This window comes from Pan troglodytes, chromosome 7, assembly GCF_028858775.2.
Source record: "Pan troglodytes isolate AG18354 chromosome 7, NHGRI_mPanTro3-v2.0_pri, whole genome shotgun sequence".
Classification (NCBI taxonomy): Eukaryota; Metazoa; Chordata; class Mammalia; order Primates; family Hominidae; genus Pan; species Pan troglodytes.
The window spans coordinates 15,742,524-15,761,757 of record NC_072405.2 but is presented as its reverse complement, the minus strand read 5'-3'; the positions used below and the strand labels follow the sequence as shown (position 1 = coordinate 15,761,757).

Here is a 19,234-nt window from a genome sequence, read left to right as displayed (position 1 = left end):
AAAAGATCTAGCTACACTCCGTTTACTAAAGGACAGGCTGCCAGTGTGACAGCCTGTTCAAATGCTGCTTGGAAACAGAATGAGTGCTCTATGTTCAGGGCACTGTGGCAGGTGGTATTGGGGATCCCATGGTTCCTGCCATGAAAAAAAGAGCCATCTAATCAGAGACAAGTCCAAAGCACATAGATAGCCAAGCAACTATAATCAGGACTATAAAAGTGCAATTTATCAGAGTAACAGATTTGGAAGAGATTTAAATTAATAAAAAGTATTGGATAAACCTTTGCCTTTCTCTCACTCATGGCTGTGACCATAAGAAATGCTACTAGATGGTGATGATGAAATCAGGCTTAAGTCAACTTGAGTGGCAACCAGGATTTTTGTTCTCCTGCTATGAGAAAACCTCAAACCTCTCTTTGTTCCTTCTTTTCCTCTAAGCCTGCTACTCAAGTTTTAGAAAATGTCCAACTGGCCAAGTCTTTCCATTATCAAAGATGTGGTTACTTTGATCACCCTTTGGATAGTTTCCTTCCTGAACTCCTAGATACACTTACTGAATGGGAGGCCCTCCCCTGAACTCCTCCCCTACCCCTCACCAACATTTGCCTTGAGTCTATGGCAGACTTCTAGAGTCTAACCCTGATACAGTAATAGTTTTAGGCTTTTCTTTCTGGGGATTTGGATGACTTCTGGGGAACTTTGCTATACTATGCTCATCAACATCAACACTGATGAAGATGTAGTTGTATATAACTTGCTGTGAAATAATGTGTTCTCATTACTGCTTCAATAAGGAGCAACCCCAGAAGATCTGGCAAGAGCTCTGAGCCAGTATGGTAGTTTGATGACAAAAATGTTAGGGCTGATAGTGGACATCTGGTTCTACTCTGCAGCACTCTGGGCTTCAATTAGGCAGAAACTTTTTTTTTTTTAAGACAGAGTCTCGCTCTGTCGCCCACGCTGGAGTGCAGTAGTGTGATCTTTGCTTACTGCAAGCTCTGCCTCCCAGGTTCACACCATTCTCCTGCCTCAGCCTCCTGAGTAGTTGGGACTACAGGTGCACACCACCATACCCGGCTAATTTTTTGTATTTTTTTTAGTACAGATGGGGTTTCACCATGTTAGCCAGGATGGTCTCTATCTCCTGACCTTGTGATCTGCCCGCCTTGGCCTCCCAAAGTGCTGGGATTACAGGCGTGAGCCACCGCGCCCGGCCGGCAGATTCTTTAAGGGGTCTGAGTCAGTCATGGATATGCTTTCTTCTAATCTCCCATTCTAGCCAATCAAGTACTTTTTCTTAGGGGACAGAATGGAAAGACAGTTTTCAGATTAAAAAAAAAAAAAAAGAACATACTATGCAAGTTAACTCATTTAATTCTCAAAGCAACTCTATGAAATAGTAGTAGTGGTAGCAGTAGTATACTCATTTTTAATGATGAGGAAAGTGAGGCCCAAGAAGAATAAGGAACTTCTCAAGGTCACATGGCTAGTAAGTGGTAAAACCAAGCTATGAACTTGGGCCTTCTGATTGCAGGGCTGGAGGTTTTAATCCTACAGCCTTTCAGCTAACTAGTTATGAAATTGACCCAACAGCCCCATACACAGTTGTTTTTGGATAAACATAGAAATGGACCCTTCTGCTCTTAAAGCTTCAAACTTATATTTGTTTTATCTTAGTTCTTTCCTCAGGAAAGGAACCCTCAGGCCTCTCAAAACGTATCATAGAACTGAAACTCACCAGATCAGCACATCCAGACAGTGAGATGCCCAACACCTCAATCATCATGATTGCTTCCTTGCCTCTCCCTCGTTCCTGTTTTTTTACGCATTACTTCCCTGCTATATAAACCCCTAGTTTTAGTTAGGGAGATGGATTTGAGACTGAACTCCCATCTCCTTGACTACAGCACCCTATTAAAGCCTTCTTCCTTGGCAATACTCATCATCTCAGTCATTGGCTTTCTGTGCGGCAAGCAGCAGGGCCTAGATCAAAACCCAGGTGTTTTGGTAACAGTCACCCTAACAGACTAGACACCTAAAATTCTCATTGTTCTACTTCCATCTTCTCTTCAGACCCCAAAAGCATTCGATTTGTATCACCTTGTACATCTTTTAAGTAGTCCTAAATTAAATAACTGTATGGCAGCCAGCACCGTCTGGATGTGCTGATCTGGTGAGTATTCCTACTTGACAGATGAAAGGTAGAGACATGGCCTTCATAGAATTGTCTTGGAGTTAAGAAGCAATTCTGTACTGCAGGGCAAGCACTGGTTTCCTGACTTCAGCCTCTACATACTCCCAATGACTCATAACCACGGTTACATTATACTTTTACTTTGTGTTACATACCACTGATTTGCAGGCAGAGTTATGAAAGTACAGGTGAATAGACTTATTTTATAAATGAGTCCTTGGGCGGGAACAGTATGCCAAGAATCATATTAACAAAATTAACATCTTTCATATTGTCCAATGCAAAGTTGTTTTATTAGCACTGTATGGTAGATGGTAGTTGGTAGAAATGAAGACGTACACACCATCCCCTTTTCCACTGTTTTTTATATATCCAAGTGTTCAGAGCTAATGCAAACCAGAAGACCTGACACTTATGTTCCAACTTAATGGGAATGGATGACCTAACTTTCATTATTTCCAGTATAGTGTCAGGTGCTCTTTCAGCTTGGAGGCCTATTGTACAGTCTTATAAGATAATGAAGAAAAGTGAACGTAGCCAAATGATAAAGGTTGACAGGTGCTATAAATAGGACACGCTACCTCTAATGTGAGAAACTAGGTCACAGCATCCAGACACTCAATGTAGGCAACGTAATCCAAAAATACTTCTTCAAAACTGGCTACCAAGAAGCACCCATCCCTTTGATTAATAGGATCTAGTTTTCCAGCAAGTAATTTCCTTCAGAAAATAAACCCAATCCAGCAAGTGATTTACAGCTGCTCCATCCCACTTCCCCCAATCCCCAACCCACAGTGGTTGATGCTACAGAAACAGGCCCTTGGAATACATCTATGTCATAAACTAACCCAGGCTTTTGAAATTTTAAGTTACTGTTTTATATTCCACTTGCTTTTTGTGCACAATTCAGATTTCTATTTCTATAACCCTTTCTATAACCCCTTATTCACAAAGTTGTCCCCTCTATAATTTCGTTTTCTATAACCAAAAGGGAACACCTGAGTCTAATGGCATTTAGAATCTGATTGTTGTGTGAGACACATAAAATCATGTGGTAGAGTCAAGTCTGTGTTTTTATTCCTGCTTAAACACTGAAACTCCATCTGTGATTGGTGATTGGTACATAGCAAATGGTACTTAATTTTTTTTTTTGAGATGGAGTCTCACTCTCTTGCCCAGGCTGGAGTGCAGTGGTGCAATCTCGGCTCACTGCAAGCTCCGCCTCCCGGGTTCACACCATTCTCCTGCCTCAGCCTCCTGAGTAGCTGGGACTACAGGCGCCCACCACCACACCCGGCTAATTTTTTGTATTTTTTGTAGAGACGGGGTTTCACTGGGTTAGCCAGGATGGTCTCGATCTCCTGACCTCGTGATCCGCCTGCCTTGGCCTCCCAAAGTGCTGGGATTATAGGCGTGAGCCACTGTGCCTGGCCTTCTGGTACTTAGTCTTATAGTGGAAGGTATTCTGGGATATAACATAACTAATTTAACCACTTCCAGTTTCACTTCCTCATCTGTGAAACAGAATTAAAAGGCCAGTTTTGCAAAGTTTTTGGGGTTACTAATGAAAATGTATGTATACAAAGTACTTGGTTCACATAGGGGCTCAATGATGGCTATTGTTATTTGCAGGGTTACTAGAATACTTCCATTTAATTATGTCTGTTTGTTGCTCTGACAATCCCTCTGGCAAAAAAGCTACTGTACAGATAAAATTCTAGGTTCAAATGTGCTATGTAACGGACCCCTAGGCATGGAGAAAGAAGAGGGAAGAATGGAAGGATTTTCTTAGTCCTCTGCGCCAGGCACTGTGCTAAGTATTTAATACTGACTGTTGCATGAAGCAGGCGTTCTTCCCCTCCGTCTCCCCCAAGAGGTGGAGAAGGTGAGTCTGTGAGCAATCACGTTGTGCAAGGCCTCTGGGCTGCCTTTGGACCTGGTAGGAGGTCTGACTGTAAAGTGTCAGCCTGTTTGTTTAAGAGATGTTTCTGAAAGGAACCCATGTTGCCCGTGCTACTGCAGAAGTTATCTAGTAACTCCCATGTGGGCTGAGAGGTGAGGATCAGTCACTTAAAACCCAGGTCTCACTGGAAGATGGAGAGGGAGGGTTGGTATTTGTATTCTGACAGTTTTTCAAGTCAGTTGTGTTAAGGTTGGTCAGGCAGAAATGAACAAGCAGGGCAAAATGAAAATACTTAAGAGCTAACTGCTATCCACACAAGTGTACTTTAAAAATGGTTTTATTGAATATTAATCAATTACAAGTACAGTGAGCTAGACATTAAGCCAAAGCACAATTGCAGGTTAAATATAATCACAAAGATGTCTTAAATAGAAACCCACCAGGCAGGCAGGTTAAGTTCCTTGATGCCCTCCTTTGGAAAGAAGTGGAGGGTAAGGGAAAAAGGACTTCCATTTCAGGTGACGAGATGATGACTAGAGGACTTTAACATGCTGTAGGTGATTTCCCATGACCACATCTGTAGGATTGCCAGATTTAGAAAAACCAAACAATGAGAAAAACCAGCATGCTCAGTTAAATTTGAATTTCAGACAAATAATGAATGCTTTTACTGTAAATATATGCCAAATATTGCATGAAACATTCTTAACGCGAAATTGTTTCTCTGAAATTCAAACTTAACTGGGCATCTTGTACTTGATCTGACAATCCTACAAATAGATAAATACAAAAAAGGAGAGGGGGTTGTAACCCCTGCCACTGTTGGGTCACACAGAGACTAAAAATAAAAACAACACCAATAATGAACCAAAGAGTCACTACACTGGTTGCTCACACAGACTAACATCACAATGAGAAAACACAATTACTACTCCGAGTGCTGTTGCCAGGCAACATGACATTTTTTCAAAGCTGGTTTTGTAAATGTTTTGAGAAACCTTGATAAAAGTACCTTTTTAGTTTGTAGGTATCAAAGACAAACATTACTACTACAAAGATAAGATGAGCTTGAAACAATGGGAGCAGAAGCAGGTGTTATATGCACATGAAGAGTTTCAATGTTTTGTGTCATGGAGACAATGTTTACATACTCAAGGTCATCTTCTAGGTCTAGGCTGTCGGCCTCAAAGATCTGTGTTCTTTCCTAACTTTGAATGGGTTTTCTAGCCTTTCATCCTGAACTCTGGGAGGGCTGCGCGGGTGTGTGAGGGACACCCCACTACCAGGGTTCAACTGCATTTCCTGCAAACACTCTGAATCAACACAAGGGCTTTCAGGGCTGCCTGCAGAAATGGGTAGACTGATGAAAAAGAAATCACAGAACAATCTGAATTCTGGAACGTGAAAGAAACCTCTTTGAAAGGATGGGAGGTAGGGCAGGTGCGAAGACGTGAAGTGTAAAGCAAAAAAGAATGTGAAAGGAGGAAAAGCGGAAATGCAATCTACAGTGCGAATGTTATTTCAGAGGAGGCAGAACTCTCTGGCAATGTATAAAACTCGTCATACTACGACCATATTTGATCGTGCAAAGTATATAAAATCTTTAGCTTCCTCTAGGTTTTCACTTTAGCATAACCATAGTTTACATTTTAAAACAATTAAAAAACACAGCTTGCATATCACTCATATTCTACAAGGTATCACAGTTGCTGTCGTATCCCCACATACACAACTGAATAGGCTTTGAAATCTTTCCAGCACTTCTCCAAACCAGAAATCTGGTAGCTGAGGAAGTTCCAATATGGAGAAATTGAAATGGATTAATTTTAATCAGCTCCATTGCATGTAAGGGAATATTACCTATGAAATATACCATCATAAAATAAGATGAACAGGTCTGAAACACATAGAGACATGGCCGACTCACTGACACACCTTTCAAACACTAAGAAATGGGACTACAATGTTTTATTTATTAAAATATAAAAGGTTAAAAAGTTTCTGCCATAGTTAAGGCTTTCTAGAGGGAAAAATTTAATTTATTGATGGCAGAGTGCACAAGTTGCTGAAGAAGCCTCATGTTCTAGAGTAGTAGTTTTCGAGTGCATTTGCTTTCCATATGCTAGATGTGTACAATAGCTCCAACATCACTTTCACAGTTACTTTCTTTTCACTTCTGTCACTGATCTGACATTAAACAAATTTGACTTTACTCTTTAAATACATATCTGACATGAAATCCTATCTTAATGTCAGTTTTGAATACCTGCCAAATTAGTAAGGTCTATAGCTTTACATGAGATAATTAGTCCAACAGAAAACACAAGAAGAAGGCTATTTGTCACAGATATCACACAAGTGGGATTCGGATACAATGGGGGAAAGGTGCTTGAAAATACACACCACTTCTGTTTGCAAGGCCATTTACAGGAATCCAGATAGTGCACATGTTAAAAAGGCGGGGGTGGGGGCAATGCCCAATAACCCTTCGTGCCATTGGGAGAGACACTGAAACAGAAAAACCTAGACAACTTATTGCATTCTAATGCCGTTCTCCGGCATATATCAAAATTTTATTTTTTGTAAAATGGATACAATAATAGAACGTTAATCTACATTATTTGCTTGCCATATTCAGGCATTTCTCTGTATACTTCAATGCACTTTGTATTCTGAGAGCAAAGGGAAATCAGTCTAGCCACTAACATCAAGCTCAAAGAAGTATAAGGATGCTATTTCATGAAAACATCCTAATGTTGATTCTACTTATGCTGCTTGAAAAGCTAGAAATTCCAAACTCCAAGAAGGAAAAGGAAAACAAGAATCCTGGTTGCACTGCTGTTATTTTGCATAGAATCAAAACTCTGGGTTCCACTGTCATTTGTTAACAAAGCGGCAGTGTTCTGAGCAAAGCGCATGAGGCCTAATACCCATTCCTGGTTGTGATACAAAAGCTAAGAGGTATCTGGTCTCCTTTTTTAAGACCCAAGATGAGGAGAAAATGAATGGAGTCAAAGGTCATTGTTGGAGCTAATTTTAATTCCAGACTAGTAATTTAGGAAAGAGGGAAGGAGGTCAAATACAGGGAAGGAGGTCAAATACAAGCAGAAAGTTTCAGGACCAGGGCACTTAATTTATGCCTGAGTCAAGTATCCAGTAGGCCAACAGCAGGTAAACTGGAACCATCAGGTCTGGAGAAGCCCTTTAGTTTTGGAACTCGGGTAAAGCTGGTGGAGACATTCGGATTCTTTCTTCCATGTGGTTAGGGAAACAGAGGGGCCATTTCGGGGTAGGCCATATTGGATGATCCTAACTTGCTAGTATTTCTATATAGTACATACACAAAAAATAAAAGACTTCAGCCTAATTTAATGCCATGCTTTTATATTGGAAAGGGTTCTTCATACGGCTACAGATGAAAATCCCAAATGTAATAAACTTGTGCTAACTTTTGAGTGCACTCATGATGACCTTTGGTTTTCAAGTTCTGAAAAAAAATGTATTTGGCTCCTGTGATATATCCGTTAACCCACTCTCTTAAGCAGATGAGTAATATATGCACACTCTTTCAAGAACTACTGTATACTTGAATCATTATAGGACAAGAAGCACCGCAAATGTCTTCCTTACACAGTGCCTTCACTTGGCACACAGAGCATGAGACATATAACACTGGCAGTTTAAATACTGAACCACAGTTTAACTTCTCAAGTGTAAGGACCAAGATGAAAACTGGCGCATCCATTCATCTAGTTAGTATGATGGAAACAACATACAACCACAGTTAGGTAGTGGTTTATCTTTTTAATGAAGCCATAAAGCTTTCCATATCTATATCATATTAACTCTTTTACTTAACTAAAAATCACAGCTGTGTTTACCATTTTAAACTACGTCTGGGGGAAGGTAAGTAAGACACACTTGACAGCTACTGAAAACTACACAGATGGCAATTTCTTCAACCCTTTGTTACAGCAAAAGAGAAGGAAAGAAGGGGAAACAAAGCCCTCTTAATGAATAGCAACTCTCAAAGCTTCACATGGAATTCTAGTGCTATTAAACAAGTAGCCAAGACACAAACACCCAGCTTGGGTCACTGAAACTTCAAAAGAAGCAACAACTGAGGCTAATTCTTGATTTAATTTTGAGGACCCATGCAAAATTCAGCTACAAACATTCAAACTAGTCTGGATGCCTAGTTCCAGCACTGGGTCGAAGCCAAAATCAAAGCAAAATGTGTATATTTTAAGAGTCTATTTCTAGAAGTTTTGCATGTAACCATTTTATTTTGCTTCAGGAGATTAAAGGAGGTCACAGCTTAATCACCGTGCATTAAACCCATCGTTTTCAGGGCTTTGAATTGCAATGGCAAGTTTGTGTCACACTGTTTTTCCTGTTCCTCGTCGTGTTTATATTTCTTTCGCTTCAAAGCAGAGTAGATGCACAGTATATCAAGTAAATAAGTTAGTGCACTCAATTCATATTCAGTTAAGGTGAAAAGGGCAAGTGTAAGAACTATAAAGGATCATTTTTTTATAAATGTCAATGGCACTTGGTAAATGTTGATGAAAATAAACAGTAGTTTCACAAAGAAAATCGTATGGTATTTCTTTCTCACCTTCATTGAAAAAATAACAGAAAGGGCTTTGGTTTCAATTTTTGTTCTCCTTGTCTAAACACACTAAGAAGTTTGAAGAAATGGTTCAAAAATTTAATGCAAGGATCTTTATGAACTATTTGAAGCATGCCACTCAAAATAAACCCCAAATCTGGAGTAAACAAAAAAGTCCTTGCATTTGTGTGTATCTATCCACTATTCGAGTCTGAATCCCAGCTTTCTCAACTAAAGAAACAATCAAGTGGTATTTTTGTGACCCTCATCAAGTACAGTAATTTCACTGACTTTTTAAATAAGGCAGCTAATTTGGAGGGGGGTAACAATCCCAACAGTACAGATTAAGGGAAGGGAAGCATTTATTTTTTGGAGGCATCCCCTGGATCCACTGGGGCTGCAATGATACAGAACCACACGCTCCTCACCCTCCTTAATGCAGCTCTTCCTTCACAGCCTCCCCAGTTTTTTCACCTTGGAACTCAAGCCTGTGTCAACCTGCATCTCCAGTACTGTCCCGAAGACCTCTGTGGCAGGCTTGTGTCGGAAAGAGCAAGTGGCCTTCACCGGCTTTGACTTCTCTGAATTTAGGCGTTCCTAAGTCAGGTTGGTGTTTGTGCCCTTCTCTTGTAAGATAGGCCAATTCATAAAAGGGTACTAAAACTTGATGTTTTTTCCTTTTCATCTCAATTTATGATAACGAGAAGTGCAGCTACAGAGCAAAATAAAAAAATTTTAAAAAGTGGAAACTGAATCTTGCTCAGCCAGAAGCTTGGATTGCACTGCTAATGATTTTGTCAGCGTGACTTTGTGCAAAATATCCTCAAGAAGGCTCTGGCTCATTTTCAAAGTAACCAAAAAAACACAAAAAAAAACAAAAAACAAACAAACAATAGCCAATGATGCATGTCTGGCAAATCAAAAACAAGCTTGTTGCCTGTCGTATGTGTATATTTGTTATATACACATCATGCATAACAAAACAAATGTAGTGTGTGAATTGTGAACATTTGAAAAAGCATTGGTTTTCTCATTTTCCATTTCCAAGTCTAGATCGAAGCAATCTTGTTTTAGAAATGGATAATTGCAATGAAAATGAGCCTGAGATATGTTAAAAGGCCGCCCCTGTAAACATTTCCTCAAAGGGAACAGTAGCAGTTGAGTATGTATCAGTTACTCATACTATTCATCACTATAGCAATGCTTTATAAAAGACAAACAGCTTATTTCTAGGCTGTCAGGGACTTCTAGAATATTGATGTTGTTGTTAGAAACAATCCTCTGTAATCCAGTCCCAGGCTGAAATCTGATCTGGCCTTCACCAGCAGGCATTCACTAGGTCTTCTGCTCTGCGGCTGTTGCGGTCTGGGAAGGGGCTTCTGGCTTCATGATCTGGTAAGTGATAAGATACTCTGGGTATGCCTGGGAAGGACAAGAAGAAAAACAAATCACCCTTCTAGTAGGCACAATATTAAAGCCTTGCCGAATGTGGAAGCCTCAAAGGCTGTTAATCGTGACCAATATTCTATATAGACTCAGTTTCTTAATAGGTGCCTGAACAATTTGAGGTTCACCTACTTAACTGTAAATAAATGTGTATAAACCCTACAATCTAGAAAACTGAATGTTATTTCTACTTCAAATACTGTCAATTAAGCTCCATTCATCCCTTATTAGAGAGCCATGTGTCACAAGCAGGGAAACTAAGGCCCGAGGTAGCACTAATATCTTTTTCACCTCACAGAGCATTGGTGCTGTCACACAGCGTGTGTTCAATAAAAGTTTGCTAAATGAAAGAAAAATTTTGCTGAATCCAGTCCAAATTAATCATAGAAGATGATGTAACCCACTGAGCTAGAAGGAGTAAGGGTGAGATGTACTGAGTCACCAATAACCCAGAAAAAACAGTTTGGGAACAATATTTAAAAACTCACTACTCCAAGGCATCATTTACAGGAGAGATAAGGGCTCCGATTTAGACTGGCCTCTTTCATATTCTCTTTCTCTTTTTTCTTGCAGTCAGTAAAACACAAGGCTGTGTCTGGAATGGGAAGAGTTCTTCTTGGTGGGAGCAGGAAAAAAGCGGCTGATCAGAGGAAGCTGCTGAAAACCTAACCAGAAATTGCAGTGAAGGCAGCAATTTGGAAGGAGAGGTAGGACACCCCTTAGTGAGTAGACTACATAGGAATTCTTCAGCCCTAACTATAACATGACGATGAAACTAGACTCAGTAGTTCAGAGTGGTCTGTGACTAAAAGAAGACTCTTGGGTGAGCAAAGTGTTTTGGGGACCAAAAATAGTTTGTTCAATGCTGACCAACAAATTACTTGCATATAGATACAGGATAAGATAATAAAAGGAAAGAAAGATAAGTAAAAACTGAATAGTAATATTAGGATTTCTGTGAGAACTAAATGCAAAAGTCTTAGAAAAGGTCTGGCATAGTAAGGATCTATTATTGTTATTATTTTTATTAGTATTATTCATTAGAGAGTACTCCCTCCTAAAAGCTCTCAGCAAGGACTTTAAAAATAACAAAAATACATAAATGTTAAGTTCTGTCTATATATATATATATAGAACCATTCATAATATTCTTTTCCGTAATTCCAGTCTGCTCTGATTTTAGTTAAAAACAACAACAGCTTCTATTTTAGTACATTTAGTGGGAAGAAACGAAGATTGAAAATCTCTCCTGACTTTCTAGTCTGAAGTCTCAGTAACCAGTCTGTACTTTTATTTTTGTGAGAATATTACAGTTTCTCACAAAAGAAACTATCTGTAGTTTGATCTGAAGACATACACTTACTTTTTGAAATGGTTTACTAAAACAATCTAGGTCAGATACCTCCTGCTAATTCTAGAGTTGGGTATAAAAAATCTAGCAAAGCTCACATACTGGTAAAAACTGAAAACACTAATTAATCAACCAGGTGGCTTAATGGTCAAGAAAACTATTTATCACCAGCATCCGTGTATTGAGCATCTACCACATAAGAACACTCTGGTGTGAGATGTGGATCCTGCTGTGAAGGAGCTTACCATGCGGACAGACAAAAACAGGAGAAATGTAAAAAGAACGCAGGCTGGCATATGCTGAGTGTCAAAAAATGAGTGGATGCCCACCCCTACTTCCTTTTATCCGCGTGAAGTTTAATATCTATAATACTTTCTATGACATTTTACTTGCGGAAAAGCTGTTGAAGCAAAGGAGTCAATAGTGCCGGTGTCTGCATTTAGGTAGCTCATGATTTAAGGGGATCCCTGACACACGTCCATCTTAGTCAGGTGGATTCTAAGATTCTAATGGCATGAGTTGCTTAAAGGTCCTTATCTAAATGCTCCCGGTTCCTAATGATTAGGCTACTGAATTGTTTCTGTGTACCCTTTAAGTTACTAATTAATCAATTACAGTCCAGAGGGATTAAGGGTAAGGGAATGACTAAACTGCAGAACTAGAAGGGCCTAAGATGGACCAAAAACCATCATTTTCGGTCAGGTCACTTTAAATCCATGCTGGTTATACCAGCATAGGATGTATGTATGTGTTTATTTACTTATTTTTTAAATACACAACCACTTCTGCTAACTCATTTTCTGAATTTTCTTCTTAATCCAAATCCCTAACACTAAAATTTAAATTCAAATGCTCTCAGTTTATGTCTCATAGAGGTGAGGAAGGGACTGTCATGCTCTCTTGAATGATTCTGTATGTTTGGAAACCATTTTAGAAATCATTCTATTCTATAGTCTTTTCTTTTCCAGGTTAAGTAATTCTGCATTGTTCACGTCAGTTCAGTAAAGTAGCTGAAATCTCTGGAGCAACCAATGAGCAGAGAACACCTCTCCTTCATGTCCAATGTGAAGTTTAAAGTACAACATATACAAATACCACTGACATCTTAAGTCCAATCATATGTTATAATCAGAGCCATTTTTCTTTCCAAGTACAGTTCAGTTAACCTTCAATATATCTTTTCAATCTTCAAGAAAGAAACATTCCCACCAATAACGAATACTACTACTCAAGTCATCCTCAAACAAAAACACATAAAACATGTGTGTGTTTTTGAAAGTTAAACATTAAGAGTGAAAGATGATTTAGAGTATGACCAAGGAGAATGAAATAAAAGTTAGCAAAGGAAAACTTCCCTATAAAATCAGCAAAAACTGCTCATGAGAAAGTACTCAATTAGCAGACACTACAGTTAACACGATCCATGTGTACAAGTATACCTGAATATGGAAGAGCAATTATCCTCCCCGGAAATAAAATAAATGCTGAATGCATTTTTTTATTTAGGCATTTTTTTTTCTTTCAAATAAGTTTTGTACTAATCACTCTCTAAAATTATTTCATGAGACACTCTGACTAAATTATCAAGTCAAATTTTACCTGGGAGATGGTTAATTAGTAAATTTCAGAAAAGTAAACTTATACTTATCTTCTAAGTATTCCTTATTATTTCTTTGTACCCAATTATGAAATAAATATTTACCACTACAGATAACTTATATTTAAAATATATGGTAAAGAGAACTGAAACCACTCATTAATGCCCAGTGATAACCATCTTATGTTGTGGGTGAATCAGAGATAACTTATAGTATATTTAAAATATATGGTAAAGAGAACTGAAACCACTCATTATCACCCAGTGATAACCATATTCTTATGCTGTGGGTGAATCTGTGTTTGGTATATATTATGTAAATGTTAAATAATACCAGACATATGAATATATTTATTTAACAATTCTGCTTTTGCTTAATATTTAGGTTGTTTAAATTTTTTATTGTGATAATCAAGACAGTGATGACTATTCATATATTCATGTGTATAGTGTGTGTTTGTGACTATCACTGATTATTCCAATACAAATTTCTAGAAGTATAATTAATTACTGAATAAAAGTAAAAAAAGCTTCTTTTCTAGAAGTTTAAGGTTTATGATTTAAACAGAAAAATATGACAAATTTATTCCTTCCTTTTTATAAACTTTTTATTTGGAAACAGCTACCAACTTACAAGTAAGTTGCAAAAATTAAAATGGTACCAAAAACAGCTACATAACCTTACCCAGATCTACCTTTGGGAAGGTTTTATTTATCTCATTTGCTTTATCATTTGCCCCTTCCCTATCCCTGTATACTAGATACACACACACACACACACACACACACACACACACACGCATTCTCCCCAAAACGTTTACAAGTTATATATATCATCATGGTCCTTTATCCCTAAATATGCCAGTATATATTTTCTAAGCACAGAGATATTGCCTTACATAAGTACAGAATCAAACTTATAATTTTACACTGATATAATCCTTTTATTTAATGTCCATATTCCAATTCTGTCAGTTGATCTAATAATGTACTTTCTCTTCCAATACTGGATGCAGTTTGGGGGCAGAAGGTTAACTTAGTTTTCATGTCTCTTGGGCCTCATGTAATCTGGAAAGTTAGCACATTAAAAAAAGTAAAACATTCCTCATTTTGATTAGACTTACATCATGTATTTTTGGCTGGAATGCTGCAGAGATGTCGTGCCTTTAGAGTATCCACCTAGAGAGACAATATAAGCCTATCTGTCCCTCACTGGTGATGTTGATTTTGATTATCTGGTCAAGGCATTGTCCCCTTTCTCCAATATATAATTACTACTCCCCCCAGCCCCCTTTGAAAGTAAGTTTGTAATAAGAAAACCACGCAAATATTCTTCTCCTTAGTGAAACAATCCCCCTATTTAGCATCCATTAATAATTCTTGCCTGGTCTAATAATGGGTACATGATGAGTCCCATGTCATCCTTCCCTCCCTCCACCCCTCCTTCCCTGTTTCTTTCTCCCTCCCTCCACCCCTCCTTCCCTGTTTGTTTCTCCCTCCCTCCACCCCTCCTTCCCTGTTTCTCCCTCCCTCCTTGCACCCCTCCTTCCCTGTTTCTCCCTCTACCCCTCTTTACCTGTTTCTCCCTCCCCCCCTCCTTCCGTTTCTCCCTCCCTCTTTCCATCCCCTCCCTCCCTCCCCCTCCATCCCTCCCTGTCTCCTCTCACTCCCTCCCTTTCTCCCTCCCCCATCCCTCTGCCTATCCCTTCTACCCTCCCACCTCTTTCTCCCTCTCACTCCCTCCCACTCCCTCCCTCCCTCACTCCATCCTCCTCACTCCCTCTTCCTCCCCCTCTCCCTCCCTCTTACTCTACCCCTCTCCCTCCCTCTCACTCTCCTCCTCTCCCTCCCTCTCATTCTCTCCCTCTCCCTCCCTCTCTCACTCTCTCCCTCTCCCTCCCTCTCTCCCTCTGCCTCCCTCTCTCACTCTCTCCCTCTCCCTGCCTCTCTCCCCCTCCCTCTCGCTTACTCTCCCCCTCCCTCTCCCTCCCTCTCTGACTCTCTCCGCCTCCCTCTCACTCTCCCCCCTCCCTCCCTCTCTCTCTCCCTCTGCCTCCCTACACCTCTTCCCCTCACTCATTCCCTTATCCCTCCCCTCCCTCCCTCTCTCCCACCCTCTCCGTTCTCTCTCCCTCCCTCTACCTCTTCCTCCCCCCCTCCCTCTACCTCTTCCTCTCTCTCTCCCTCTGTCGGTCTCCCTTCCTTCCTCCATCTCACCCTACATTCCTCCCTCTTGCCCTTCCTCTCTCTCTCTCCCTCCCTTCCATCCTCACTCTCCCTCCCTTCCTTCGGCTCTCTCTCTCCCTCTCTCCCTCTCCCCCCTCTGCCTCCGTACACCTCTTCCCCTCACTCCATCCTCCTCACTCATTCCCTCGTCCCTCCCTCCCTCTCTCCCACCCTCTCCGTTCTCTCCCTCCATTCCTGCCTCCATCTCACTTCCTTCCATCTCTCCCTCCTGACCTTCCTCTCTCTCCCTCCCTTCCTTCCTCTCTCTCTGCCTCCCTTCCATCCTCACTCTCCCTCCCTTCCTTCCTTTCTCCCTTCCTCTTTACTTCCTTCTTTCTTTCTCTCTCTCCCCATCCATTCCTTCGTCTCTCTCTCTCTCCCCCTCCCTGTCTCTCCCTCCCTCCCTTCCTTCTTTCTTTCCCTTCCTTCCTCTCTCCATCCCTGCCTTCTGCTCGCCCTTTCTCTCTCCCTTTCTCCATTCTTCTCTGTCTCTCTCCCTGCCTTATCTCTCTCTCCCCCCCTCCGTCTCCCTCCCTCCCATTCCCTCCCTTCTTCTCTTCCTCCCTCCCTCCCTTCATCTCTCTCCCTTCCTTCCTCTCCCTCCCTTCATTCCTTCTCCCTTCCTTCCTCTCTGCCTCCCTCCCTTCCTCCCCACCTTCCTTTTTCTCTCTCCTTCCTCCATTCCTCCCTCTTTCTCTGTCCCTCCCCTTCTCTTTTCCTCCCTTCCTTCTGCTCTCTCTCCCTCCTTTCCTTTCTCTCCCTCTCTACCTTCCTCTCTCCATCCCTTCCTCCCTTTTTCCCACCCTTCCTCCTTTTTCCCTCCATTCATCCCACTTTATCTGTTCCTCCCTCCTTCCCTGTCTCCCTCCCTCACTTCCTTTCCCTCTCTCTCCTTGTCTTCCTCTCTCTCCCACCCTTCCTTCCACTCTCCCTCACTGTCTCCCTCCCTTTCTTCTCTTTCTCTTTCCCTTCCTTCTTCTCACTTTGTCTCTCTCCCTCCCTACCTTCCCCTCTCTCTCTCCATTTCTTCCTCTCTCCCTCCCTTCCTTCCTCTCTCCCTTCCGCTCTCTCCCTCTCTCCCCCCCTCCTCCCTCTCTCCCCCCCTTACTCTCCCTTCCTTCTTCTCTCTTACTCCCTCCCTTCCTCTCTCTCTTCCTCCCTCCCTCCATTCTCCCTTCCTTCCTCTTTCTCTCCTTCCCTTCCTTCCTCCCTCTACCTCTCCCTCCTTTCCTCCCCCCTCTACTTCCCTTCTCGTTTCTCTCTCCCTCCCTTCCTTCCTCTCTCCCACTCTCCCTCCCTCCTTTCCTTCCTCTCCCCCTCTCTTCCTTCCTCTCACTTTCTCCCTTCCTTCCGTCCTTCCTCTCTCCCCCTCCCTTCCTCTCTTCTTTCTCCCTTTCTTCCTTCTTTCTTCTCTCTCCCTCTCTTCTTTCCTCACTCCTTCCTCTGTCTCCCTCCCTCCCTTCCTCCCTTCATTCCTCACTCCTTCTTCTGTCTCCCTCCCTCCCTTCATTCCTCTCTCCCTCCCATTTGCTCTTTCTCCCTTCCTTCCTCCCTCTCCCTCCCTTCCTTCCTCACGCTCTCTTGCTCCCTCCCTTCCTCCCTTTCTTTCTCATTCCCTCCCTCCCTACCTTCCTTCTTCTGTCTCTCCCTCTCTCCCTTCTTTCTTTCATATCTCTTTTGCTCCCTCCCTTCCTCTCTCCTCCCTCCCTTTCTATCTCCCTCCTCTCCCCCTTTCCTCCCTCTCTCTCTTCCATCTTGTTTCCTCCCTCCCTCTTTCATTCCTTCCCTCCTTCCCTCCCTTCTTCTATCTCTCCCTCCCTTCATCCCTCTGTATCCCCTCCCCCCTCTCCCTCTGTCTTCCTCCCTTGTTTCCTTCCTCTTCCTCTCTCCCATCCTTCCTCTCTTCCTCTCTCCCATCCTTCCTCTCTCCCTCTGTCCTCTTTCACTCCCTCCCTCTCTCCTTCCTTTCTCCTGTCTCTCCTTCCCTTCCTCCCTCTCTCTCTGCCTTCCTCCCTATCTCTCCCTCACTACCTTCATCTGTCTCCCCCTCTCCCTTCCTCTCTCCCTCCATCCCTTCCTCCCTCCCTGCCTTCTGTTCTCCCTCACTTCCTCTCTCCCTCCCTTCCTTCTGCTCTCCCTCCCTCCTTTCTTCTTTCTCCCTCCCTCACATCCTTCCTCTCTCTAGCCCTCCCGCCCTTCCTCTCTCTCCCTTCCTTCCTTCCTATCTCCTTCCCTTCCTCTCTCTTCCCCTCCCTTCCTTCCTCTCTCCCCCCACTCCTTTCTTCCTCTCTCCATCCCTTCCTCCCTTTCTTTCTCCCTCTCTTCCTCCTTTCTGTTCCTCCCTCTCTCTTCCTCCCTCCCCCTTCCTCCCTCTCTTTCTCCCTCCATTCCTCCCTCTTTCTCTGTCCCTCCTTCCCTCCCTCTTCTCCCTCCCTCCCTTTTCTCCCTGCCTTCCTTCCACTCTCTGCCCATCCCTTCCTTCTGCTCTCCCTCACTTTCTCCCTCCCTTCCGCTCTCTAGCTCTCTCTCCTTCCCTTCCTTCCTCTCTCCCTCCCTGTCTCTCTCCCCCCTTCATTCCCCCTTCTCCCTTCCTCCCCCCCCACTTCCCTTCTCCTCTCTCTTCCTTCCTTTTTTTCTCTCTCCTTCCTCCAATCCTTCCTCTGACTCCCTGTTCCTTCCTCTCTCGCTTTCTCCCTTCCTCCCTCTCTCTCTCCCTCCCTTCCTCCCTCTCCCCTCCATTCATCCCTCTCTCTTTCCCTCCCTCTTTTCTTCCTCTCTTCCTCCCTTCTTTCTTTCCTCTCTCCCTTTCTCTCTTCCTTCCTCTTGCTTTCTCCCTTGCTTCCTCTGTCTTTCTCCCTCCCTTCCTCTCTCTCCCCTTTCCTTCCCTTTATCTCTTTCCCCCTTCCTTCTTCTCTCCCTTTTCCTTTCCTCTGTCCCTCCCTTCCTTAGTATCTGTCTCCCTTTCTTTCCCTCCCTTTCTGTCTCTCTCTTTGCCTCCCTCCCTTCCTCTCTCTCTCCCTCCCTGCTTCCCTTCCTACCTCTCTCTCATTTCCTTTTTTCCTCTCTCCCTCCTTCCTCTCGCTCCCTCCCTTCCTTCTTCCCTCCCTCCCTGCTTCCCTTCCTACCTCTCTCATTTCCTTTTTTCCTCTCTCCCTCCTTTCCTTCCTCTCGCTCCCTCCCTTCCTTCTCCCCTCCCTCCCTTCCTTTTTTTCCCTTGCTCTCTCTCCCTTCCTTCCTTCCCTTCCTCTCTCTCATTTCTTTTTCCTCTCTCCCTCCTTCCTCTCTCCTTTCCTTCCTCTCACTCCCTCCCTTCCTTTTTTTCCCTTGCTCTCTCTCCCTCCCTTCCTTCCTCCCTCTCTCCCTCCCTTCTTCCTCTCTCTCCCTCCTTTCTTCTCTGTTCCTTCCTTCCTCTCTCCTCCCTCCCTTCCTCTCTTCTCTCCCTCCTTTCCTTCCTGTCTGTCTCTCTCTCTCCTTCCCTCCCTTCCTTGGTTTCTCTCTCTCTCATATACACACACATGCTTATATTACTACTTACCCATAAATTTACATGAGTGTACACACACGTTAGAAACCATGAGGTCATAGTAATACTTCCAATTTCAGTCCACCCTTAGAGTCTTTCTTACCTTCTCCATTCCATATTTGTATGTCCCTTCTTCTACCATGAGAATTTTGGCTCCTCAAATCAATACATCAACACATCCGCTCATGTGCTCAATCCTATAATATGCCTAAGAGTTTCACTGTTTGGCCCACAGTATCGCCATCAACACATTTACTAAAAGGAGTTCAGGATTCCTTTGTCAGTCTTTCCCCAACAGCATTCCCTACCTTGCCCATGACTGAAGGCACAGTGTAAAATACTGTTTTCATAGGTCATATATATTTAGTTATTTCCTTCTTTA

The 19,234-nt window shown here is 42.4% G+C and overlaps 1 protein-coding gene across 3 annotated transcripts in view; it reads right to left on the bottom strand.

The window, feature by feature from the left end:
* Nucleotides 1-4,418: 4,418 nt before the first annotated feature.
* TNKS (tankyrase) overlaps nucleotides 4,419-19,234 on the bottom strand; it is a 223,546-nt gene continuing 208,730 nt past the window's right edge. For 2 of the 3 annotated variants that reach the window (XM_001137443.8, XM_016959068.4), the window contains one exon: nucleotides 4,419-10,131. In XM_001137443.8, the coding sequence (XP_001137443.2) occupies nucleotides 10,045-10,131 (87 nt within the window). In that variant the 3' untranslated portion in view covers nucleotides 4,419-10,044. Of the gene's footprint in view, nucleotides 10,132-13,697; nucleotides 14,172-19,234 lie in introns of those variants that run through there. The other variant, XM_016959067.4, reaches the window with a different exon arrangement.